Source organism: Crocodylus porosus, unplaced genomic scaffold, assembly GCF_001723895.1.
Source record: "Crocodylus porosus isolate Cpor-Errol unplaced genomic scaffold, CroPor_comp1, whole genome shotgun sequence".
Classification (NCBI taxonomy): Eukaryota; Metazoa; Chordata; order Crocodylia; family Crocodylidae; genus Crocodylus; species Crocodylus porosus.
The window spans coordinates 93,474,462-93,485,544 of NW_017728918.1; the positions used below are offsets into that span (position 1 = coordinate 93,474,462).

Genomic DNA, 11,083 nt, shown 5'->3' on the forward strand with positions numbered 1-11,083 from the left:
GCGCGGTGGGAGGCATTCTGCGTGGCATGGTGGCTGGCTCAATCTGCTTGTCACGGACCCAGCTTCAGCTCCAGACTTGGCCAGCAGCACTGCAAGAGCTGCTTGGGCCCCTGCCAGTGGCCTTGGTGGAAATTGGGTGGTGGAGGGGACATGCCCTCCCTACAAGTCACCCATGATTAGGGAGGGGGTTGCTTTTTCTGGTGGGGCTGCACTGCGGGTGGGAGCAGGGCAGGCTTAGCTGTGGGGGGTGGGTGGCAGAGGCCTGGTGGGGAGGGGTGGCTACAGGGGGCTAAGGTGAATTTTGGGGTGGCTATAGCCTCTCCAACCTCTCCCCTCCGTGCCACCCCTGATTAGGGACCTAAATTAAAGGCCTGGCAGCCCTGCTTTCTGTTGCTGACCAGCTGGGACACAAAAAAACATTTAAAACCATGGTCTTCACCTCCCCACTGATCAGGAGGGAGAAGAGAGTTGGGGGGGGGGCTGGTTCATGAGGAAACCTGCAAAATCAGTGGGAGTGGGGTGCACAGTGGCTCCTTTGGTTTTGCAGGTTCCCCTGGGCACCACCACAGAGATGGGAACAAAGTCAGCAGCACGCAGGCAGTGTCCCTGCATCCCTTCCTGTGCTCTCCTGACCCCACCCCTGGCACCTGCCACCGTGCTTGGGGCAGTCGCTGCCCAGAGACAGAGAACGTGGGGCAGCAACTTCTGGCCCAGGAGCAAGCTAGGGAGGAGCCTCCCATTTCTATACATTAGGCTTTAAGCCCTAACACCTCTGTGGGTACTAAACCAGGGGTGGGCAATTATTTTGGGCGGAGGGCCGCTTACTGAATTTTGGCAATCCATTGAGAGCTGCAGGACAGTCAGCCCAGGGCAGATTAATATTAATTTTCTAAAATTTTTAGGGGCCCCACAGGCTGGATAGAATGGCCTGGTAGGCCGCATCCAGCCCCTGGGCCACATCTTGACCACCCCTGGACTAAACCATGCCTGATGAGGTTATCCTTGGGAACTCTTATGGAAAACTGCCTTCATGGACTCGGCTCCATGGTGTTTCCCTGATTTATTATTATCATTATCTATGGTGAAGGGGACCTGCTAAGCAGTTTGCCTGGGGCTGCCAGGAGTCTAGGTACGGTGCTGCTTGTGACCCACTTGGGTCACGACCCGCGGGCTGAAAAAAGCACGGCTTTAGATGATCTGGGAGGGTTTGGCTGGGGGTTGGAGTAGGGGCCCAAGGTGTCCCTTCCACTCCCACTTCTCCGTGACGGCGGCCCCGAGGGGCGGCCCCGGGACGCGGGCGGGCGCGGGCACGTGCCGGGCCCGAGCAGGTGAGTGGGCGGGGGAAGCGCAGCCAGTCCCCGAGCAGCCGCGGAAGAGCAGCGGCGTCTGCTCCACCTCCCGCCCCTGCTCCCGCCCTGGCCAGCAGCCGGAGCCGCGATGAGCCCGTCCTTCTCGCTGGCCGAGTGCGAGGTGCTGGGCTTTGACCTGGACCACACGCTGTGCCGCTACCGCCTCCCGCACAGCTCCCGGGTGAGTGCGGCCCGCAGCGCAGCGCAGCGTAGCGGGGCTGGGCCCGTGCCGGGCCGGGCTGCATTGGGCCCCGTGCTGGGCCGCCCCCGGGTGCCTGCGCTCCCGCCCTTTCTGTCCCCGGGAGGAGCCGTTCTCCCCCCCTCTTCCCCCGGCTGCCAGCCACTGAGCATGTGCCGGGGCGGGGGAAGCGGAGCGCTGCAAACATCCGCCTGCTTCTCGTCTCCCAGCTCTGCCCCGGGCGCTTCAGATGAGCGAGAGGCGCTCGGGCCCCCGAGGAGGCGGGCTGCTGCTGTCTGCCTTGCAGGCTCGTAGCACACCGACCACTCCGGGCTCGGAGTGTGCTATCGGCGTGTGTGCGCCTACTCTTTAATGGATAACTTTTATGAACTAACTTTATACATACGCATGAATGATGCGTGCCCTGGAGGTCTGTGGGGCAGAGCAACTGCCCCAGGCGACCCCAGCGGTGGGGGTGGTGAGGGACGACTACCTGAAGCACCACCAATGCTTCTTTCGGGGGTGCTGTTAATCTCAGGGGGTGTGTGTGTGTGTGCGCGTGTGTGTGCATGATATATATATGCATATACATGTACGTGTGTTTATACAGAAATATGTTCATATATGTGCACAAGTATATGCATATATACACATATACATACGCATATGCACACCCACATGCATGCACACCCACATGCACGCACATGCATGTATGTCTATATATATACACACATATATGCATATACGCACATATTTACATATACATGCACACATTTGTATGCATATACATATGTATGCTTTGTGTGTGTGCGTATATAATATATACACATTTCTGTATATGTACACGTATATGCGTATGTGCACAAGTATATGCATATACACATGTATACATGCACACCCATATGCATGCACACATGCACATATATGTCTATACACACATGTATATGCACACACACATGAATGTGTGCATGTATATGTACATACATGCATATGCATGTGCATATACATTTATGTGTGTGTGTGTGTGTGTGTGTGTGTGTTTGTGTATATACGCACACACATGCATTCACACACACATGCATAGAAAACTAAGGTTAGAAGGGACCTCAGGAAGTCTAGCCCAACCACCTGCTCCAAGCAGGACCATCCCCAACTCTGTCATACCAGCTAAGGCTTTGTCTAGCCCGGTCTTAAAAACCTCCAAGGATGGAGGTGCCACCACCTCTGTGGGTAACCTGTTCCAGTGTTTTACTACCCTCCTAATGAGAGAGTTTTCCCTAATATCTAACCTAAACTTCCCTTGCTGCAGCTTGAGACTATTTCTCCTTGTTCTGTCACTGGCTATCACTGAGAACAGTCTAGATGCATCCTTGCTATAACCACCCTTCAGGTAGTTGAAGGCTGCTATTAAATTCCCTCTCAGTCTTCTCTTCTCCAGATGAGGTCCCATTCTCTCAGCCCCTCTTCATAAGTCATGTGCCCCAGCTCCCTCACCATTTTAGTTGCCCTCTGCTGGACTCTTTCCAATTTGTCCCCATCCTTTCTGTAGTGGGGGGCCCATAACTAGACACAGTATTCCAGATGTGGCCTCACTAGTGCTGAATAGAGAAGAAGAATCAACTGGATATCCAGGGGTCAAACAAACCTGCAGAAGAAAAACTGGAGCAGTGCATTGATGGGGGGGAGGGGAAATAGGAAAAAAAAAGCAAGTAGCACATACACAGGCACCGTGCACCACTCAAACATGGAGCTGGGTGGCCGGGAGCCACGCTGTGGCTGGTGGCCAGGCTCCATGCAGAAAAATTGCTGTTGTTGCAGCCTCAGGAGGCCCCGAGAGCCGCAGGTAAGGCTGCTGGGGCCAGCCCAGTGCTGGCCCCAGCCTCTCCTACCCCACCTGGGCTAATTTGGCACACACCAAAGCCTCACTGTACCACATGTGGTACAGACGTTCCCTAGGGACAAGTGCTGTCGATTCTTGTCCCTAGGAAACCAAATGTCCACACTTGTGGACACAGACGCTGATTTCATCCCTACACACTGAAGGAATATTCTACTTCTCCATAGTTGTGTGTCTAAGTTTCCCCTTGTAAGATTTCTTTTTGTATTGTAGCTCACTGAAGAGTTCCCTGCTAAGTCATGCTGGTCTTCTGCCATATTTGATAGTCTTCCTGTGCATCAGGATGGTTTGTTCCTGTGGCATTAATAAGGTTTCTTTAACATACAGCCAGCTCTTCTGGACTATTTCCCTTTTCAGACAGGTATCCCAGTGGGTCCTGCCTGTCAGTTCCCTGAGTGAATCCAAGTCTGTTTTTCCGAAGTCCAGGATCCTTATTTTGCTGCTCTCCTTCCGTCCTTTCCTTGGGATCCTGAAGAAAATCATCTCGTGGTCAGTGCTGCTTAAGTTGCCATCCATTTCCACATTGACCACCAATTCTTCCCTGTTTGTGAGCAGCAGGTCAAGAAGAGCATGACCCCTAGTTAGCCTCTCCAACACTCAAACCAGGAAGTTGTCCCCAATGCTCTATAAAAACTTTCTAGGTTCCTGTGCATTGCTGTATTTCCCTCCCAGAAGATGTCAGGGTGAAGAGAACCAGGGCTTTTGATTGGGACACTTCTGCTAGCAGTTTGAAGAAAGCCTCATCCACTTTATTCTTCTAGCGTGGTGGTTTCTTGTGTATTTGGGCCTACTTTTTAAATACTGGGCTTGCCTTGTCTGCCAGTTGTATAGTTATTTTGTCTTCAGTAGCCAAAATGATACTGAGGAGTAAGGACTATTATTTGTTAGTAAACAAATTTAATGGAAGTTGAATGCTACTTTTGTCCTGTATATATGATCACGGTTTACTGGACTGATACTAACGAGGATCCAATAACAGCACCCCCATTGTACTCTAGCACCTTCTTCTTTTCCAGCAACTGAAGTAGTCAGGGAAGTCGCAAGCTTTTCACTACGAAGCTGCTTCTGCTTCTGGTGCATTATGAAAGAATGAGGTGTGATCCATAACAGAGGGCAGGAGTATAAGGCACCCAAACTGCAACTCCCAAGAGGCACTGACGAGCCATATTGTATCAATATAGTTGATGTCATTCTTTTATCTTTCCAACAGAACATTGCTATTTGCTATGAAGCGAGCATACTTTTTTGTGAAATACTTGTTTAGTTAAACAATCCACCATTTGTAGAAATTCCATTTTGACACAAACTTTTCAAAAAGCCCTTCTTCCACCTTCAGTAAGTTCTGCCCAAAGTAAATCTTTCTGGCTCTGTGGAATGTATAGTTGACAAAAAAATCTATGTATGTTTAAATATGATATACTACTACTGTATTAGTTAACATGGTGTACTTAGTAGGCCTTGTCTACTAAGATTACATGGGGCAGCATTTGGCTTTGGATCCTTTATCTGAATAGAAATAATGTAGCAAAATGTTAGAATTCAGTCTACTGTAACGTATAGATCTTGGTAATTTTTGTTTACTTCTTGATACTTCACCCTCCCCCAGCATATATATTAAACAATAATTTCATTGTGTGTGTTAAGCATGGGAATTGGAAATTGATTAAAATTGAGTTTATATATGTATGGGTAAATTGTACTTCTTTTACAGGCATTGTCCATTATATTTAATAGGTAATCTGGATTTGCTGCCATTTCTTGTCTATAATACTTTTTTTCCCTAATTTCTAGCTAATATATGACAGTTTTGCTCAGTACCTGGTAACGGAAAAGGGTTATGATAAAGACTTGCTGACTGTAACTCCAGAAAACTGGGATTTTTGGTAAGTATTTTAAAAACAGAATCAAAATTTAATTTCTAATTCCAATTTGTATGGATCTTGCAAAATAATTTCTTGATATTGCTATGGTTGTGAGATCCAACACAGAAACTATACACAGTCATTTATATGTTTAACTTGAAATGCAGACTTGAATCTTTATCTGCCATGTCCCAAAAAAGTGCTCAGATCACTGGGCCATAGGGTCAGTCTCTAAGGGTTTTGATCATTGGCACTTTATTTGAATTGTTCTTTTTTGGTGGTTTGTTGTCATGACTAGTCCCAGGTAGGATTCTGTGTTTTAATTGCTTTTAGCTCGATTTTTAAAACTTTAACTTTTATTTTTAATAATAAAGGTTGATGAAAGTCAATGTCTCTTTCTCTCTCCTAAATTGACTGATTAATATTAATTATTTATATAAAATAGAATAGCTGCAACAGGAGAACTTGGAAAGGTGCACCCCAGAATAGCCAGTGGTCCGATGGGCTGGGTTCCCTCTCTGAATTCTGGAAGTTGGAATTCAAAAGCCTATTCTTAACGAAGCAGAATGGGGATTTGATCCTTGGTCTCCCACTTTTCAGCCCTAATCTATTGACTGTTCTCGGCAGTGGAGTTATGGTGATAGCATTTCTCTCTCCTCTCTCTCTCCCTTTTCCCTTGTCTCTATTTCCCTTTTCCCTTGTGTCCTTTCTCTCCTTCTTTCTTTCTCTCTCTCTCTCTCTCTGTCTTCTCCCTGTGTTCTCTCCTCTTTCCCTCTCTCTTCTCTCTCCTCTTTCCCTCTCTTTTTTCTCTCTCTCTCATTTTCACTACGTATTTCATCCTTGCCGAAATGGATAGGTGTTCCATGGAAAGGTTTTGTTTTTATAGATCAACATTTATTTTTTTCTGATGAAAAACCATTTTGTCAGAACATTTCCAATCAACTGTAATTTCAACCTGTGCTCTCCAAGCAGTGTATTTATACCAGGCTGTTATTTCTAATGAGTTACCTGAGACCTACAAATACTTTGTAGTAGCACATATATAGGCCTCAGTCCTGTAAGCTGATGCATGCCGGTTGATTCCTGTAGTTACGTGTAGCTTCACAGAAGTCTACAGGCCTTTGCATGGACATAGGAGTCCATTTTGTGGATCAACCAGAAAGGCTTGTCCTCACCATTACAGTCTCCCAGCACACATCTGTTTAAGCATAGCTTGGCCAGTCTACAACCATTTATCCTGCAGGAGTGCTCCAAATCCCTGAGTATGTAAGTGAGAGGCAGCTCCAGGCTTGTCTTTAGAAGGCACTCTCAGCATACTGGAGACCAAGAGCAGGGCTGAAGGATGAGCCGAGAATAGCCTCACTTGTTTATTTCCTCTGTGGTTTGGAGCATAGCTGCAGACATGTATTGGCAGGGTATGCTCAAAATATGCAGGTGCTGGGATCCACTGATACTGTAGTAGAGGTAATCATATGGCCTGCATGTAGCTGTACATTACTTTGTGATGGTTCAGAACTCCTAGTTGGTCTCATCCCACTCTACTCCTACCTTACTCCTACCTATCTGGTAATGAAGGATGGAAATCGCACTGATATCATTAAAAAAAAATAAAGCCACCATTCTAGTTGTTAAAGTCCAGAAACTGCAGATTTTTTTCAGAATCTAATTATATAGTAAATTTGGCATTACATTTCCAATCCTTAACTCCCTCAATTCTGCAAATTGTTTACTCAGCTTTTTTCCCCTATGTGAAACTTCAGGTGTCTCTGAAACAGTTTCATCATTATGTGAAACAGTTGAAATATTTCTGAAACATTTCCAGATAAATGAGATGTACCTGTTGTCTTCTTCTCTGTTGAGCTACAATTAAACTTTCAAAGGTATCCTTTTGGTACTTTAGGTAGTCTTTTCATGTGTTCTGGGGATTGGGGGGGGCACTTAAATTAGCGTGGCTCTCAGGAGCCACTCCAATTAAAGTGCTGGCAGCATCTTGTGTATTCAGCAGTCCTGCCCTTGAAAATGGTGGAGAGGGTGCTTTAATTAAAGCTTGCTGAATGAGCTTTAGTTAAACTGCCCCTGCTGCCATTTTCAATTGCAGGGACATTGAATATGTGAGAGGCTGAGGCTGCTACAGCGTGCTAATTATCATGGTCTGGCAGACTCGATTAATTGAGTCTCCTCTGATATGCTGTAATTACAGCACATTTGGACAGGCATTCTACATGTATGCAGGCACCCTTAGTTGTTAGGACTTCTTGAGTTTAACTAAATTGATTGAGTTTAGCCGGTAGCAAGACCAAGTTGTCCACATGTTTGGCTCTACCGGCCAGATGAAGGATGTGGGGATGGACTGCAGGTTGGATTGGGCTGTGTGCTGCCCCTGAGTGCCAGGATCAGGCCCTGGGGCAGTATGGGGCTATGTTTGCAATCCCAGCCAGGTGGAGGCTGTTCAGGGTTCCCATGCCTAGTTGGGATCAGGTTCCAGGGGCTGTGCAAGCAGTATAGCACATAAGGCCAAGGCCCATGGGCTCCCCACAGGACCTATGGGGAGCCCCATAGATCAGATTCCGTGGTGTTGGGGGCCATAGGCCAGATTAGGCCCCACAGATAAGATTACATGGTGTCCCCACAGGCCAGGGATTGAGCACCTCTGATTTATATCACTTTTCATCACGAATAGTTAGATTTGTTTTCCTTAATGTTAAAAAGTGTCTAAATACACCTGCTTGATTGTGAAATTTTGGCCCTGATCCTCCAAACCTTTATAATGGCTACATACACATGGAATATGGAAGTACATGAATGATTACATTATTATTTTTATTTGTAGCTAAATTGTGTACTAATTCCAGATGCATATTGTTGAGATATGCTTGATTATGTGTCAGACTATATTTGAGGTGTAATGTCTTTTCTTCCTTTTTTTCTCCTTTTTAAATCAAATTAATTTTTAGCTGTAAAGGCTTGGCTTTGGATCTAGAAGAAGGGAACTTCCTTAAACTTGCAAAAGATGGAACAGTTTTGAGGTAATAATGCTGAATTTTCCTGTTAGATGTCTGTAAAGTTATTTTCTTTAAAAAAAACCCAGTATCTCAGTATAATTATGGTGCAATTACTATCCTAAATTGAATTCATTCTTAAGTTTAAATGTCAAGTGCTGCACGTACAAGTTGTGCTGAATCTGTTTTTAATATTACATAGGTAACTATAACCATTTGGTGGCCTGTCTATTTTAGTTGCTATTGTGGAACACAGCACTCCATCATGATATCTATGATTTGCTACTTAGTGCTGTAAAAGTATTTATTTTTCAGTGCTCAGAGGTTGAATGGTTACAATTTTTTAAGTTAATTTTGTTTTTATTCTCCAGTATTGCAAGATACTATAAAGCATACAAATAATAGTCCTGCAAAAATTAAAGCACAAGTTTAACTTTCTGTTCCCTGAGTACAGGCAGTTCTTGACTTAAGATGTTTTGAGTTATAATGTTTTGCACTTACAACATTTATAAATTAACACCCTGCTTCAACTTTATGACATCAGTTTTGACTTTACAATGCTTGGTTTGATGCAATGCTACGCCAGTGACAAGTTTGCTGCGTTGCTTGTCTCCCTGGAGGACATCTGTCCAAACTTCCTTCCTTGGACACTTTCTTTAAGAAAGCAGACAAGACTCCAGAAGAACCTGCAGCCGAGACTCCTGAGAAGACTCCAGCCAAAAATCCTTCAAAAAATCCAGCCAAGAGCCTTTCAAAAACTCTAGCAGTCACCTCAAAGAAGTCCTCCCAAATCAATATGATTGCTATTTAGAATATAAATACATTAAAGTAGCTATATTACTCATTTTTAATTGATCAAGTACAAAATTCTGGGGTATTTTTAGTGAAAATAGGGTATTGGGCCTTGGTTCAGGGACCAGTCACCCATTTATAGCATTGTTTTTTTATGAGAACATTGGTTCCAAGTTACAACGGTTTGACTTAAGACGCGGTTTTCAGGAACCAATTGTATCGTAAGTCCGAGGACTGCCTGTAGTCTCCTTAGACCCACTGGAAGTCATTTTTCTTTATTTTGCCTAAAAGTAAAATATTTGCATTTTTTTCCAATTTTTTTCATTTATATTGTTTCACTACCTGTTCTATATTACAAAGAAAGCATATATGCATTGTTGCACCACAGTTGCACCACAGTTAAAAAAGAACAGCTCAGAGAAAGAGCAGTAAGTTAGTATGCTTAGATTTTACTTACCATAGAATAAGAGGGTAGAAACTGGAGGTTACTATGGAGCAGATGACAGCTGTAAAGTGGATAGTACAGTGGAATCTTTAAAGCGAAATTCCTTAGATGAAAAAATAGAATTTATACTCTTATTTCCAAGACAGCATAGTCAGATTTATAAGGGAATCTCTGGGTCATGAGAAGGTCAAGTGTGACATGGTCAAGTACACTCCTCCCTTTCCCCCAGCAAATTTGAGTGGAAGTAGGAGAGGAAACCAACCCATGGCCCAACCCTGTAGTTGATTATTGCATAATTCTATGCATAGTAGGAAATTAGAATGAGATTAGCATTTTTAACTGTGACAAAATATATTAACTAGGGCAAGCCATGGTACGAAGAGCATGACTCCTGAAGAGATCTTGGAGACTTATGGAAGGAAGGAATGGAAGCACTTTAAAACAGTCAGTGGAATGATCTCCCGTACAGGTATTTGAATCTCTTTTACTTGGATTTTATGATCTTGGAAACTTTTCTAACCACTGCAGGACTCATTAGGGTAACACAGTCTATTTTAAACAGTTTTTGATGTTAGAAAAAGATAAAACAAGTTGCTGGCTTGTGCATTGGTAATGGAATGTGTAGCTTTTCATCTCAGTTTCTTGGGTTCAAATAAAAACCCAAGTCAGCAATGGATGGAAGCGGTCAATAATGGACGGAAGCTGTTTGCTCCATGTAAAACATATTGATAATCTTAGTCTAATCTGTTTGTAAAGGCTAATGCTCAAATGCATTTCTTAATCACTGAAAAATTAAGTTGGCCTCCTTTGTGAATGTTAATTTTATACAGCATATGAAACTAGTCAGCAAAATGTAAGAACTTGAAGGATCAAAGCCATAAGCCACATGCCCACATGCATAACTCTATTGTGTGAGATGTTCCAAGGGAGTATCTAGGATTGTTTAGCATGGCATCTGTGTGGTTCTCTGCAGGACTGGAGTCCTAGGGTGAGATTCTGTCTTGGTTTTCCAGGAGGCCCAGCATAGAACTCTTAGACTACACAGAGGCAATGTTTTCATGTTTCTGCCTATAGTTGTTCCAGGGATAGAAAACCCTCCTGGGCAATTTCAATAGGGTGTAAATTATAGGAAGCTGCTTTAATTTTCAAAGTGCTACTTCTGGTAATCCTATTCCTGTCTTGATTTTATGTCAGGATTTGTATGGAGCACCTTGAAGGTGTGCATCATAATTCTGTTTCTGATTTCTTGCATTGGAGGGATCTTTCTCTGCCCGACTTCATTGATTTTACAGTGTATGACACAAGTCTGGTCTCTTTTACCCACCATGCAAAGCTGAGTGTCAGAGTGAGAACTTCACCCTGTGGCCTTTAAAATTTTAATTTAATCAAATATTCAAAATCTCACTGATTTGACCCAGAACGGCAATTTTCTTTCCCTACTGAATGAGGAAAAAAATGAGTAAAAAGTAAATTAAGTTATACAAGAAAAGTAACATAGTGTTACCCAATTTTAAATATTCAATGTCTATTCCTAGTTAAAATTCCAGTAGAGAAATTTATA

At 44.0% G+C, this 11,083-nt stretch overlaps 1 protein-coding gene across 1 annotated transcript in view; it reads left to right on the forward strand.

Moving 5' to 3' along the window:
* The first annotated feature begins 1,380 nt into the window (after nucleotides 1-1,380).
* Nucleotides 1,381-11,083, forward strand: part of LOC109312144 (dermatan-sulfate epimerase-like) — a 330,716-nt gene continuing 321,013 nt past the window's right edge. Inside the window, exons 1-4 of the mRNA XM_019538188.1 lie at nucleotides 1,381-1,530; nucleotides 5,216-5,307; nucleotides 8,241-8,312; nucleotides 9,885-9,991. Of these exons, the coding sequence (XP_019393733.1) occupies nucleotides 1,438-1,530; nucleotides 5,216-5,307; nucleotides 8,241-8,312; nucleotides 9,885-9,991 (364 nt within the window). The 5' untranslated portion in view covers nucleotides 1,381-1,437. The remainder of the gene's footprint in view (nucleotides 1,531-5,215; nucleotides 5,308-8,240; nucleotides 8,313-9,884; nucleotides 9,992-11,083) is intronic.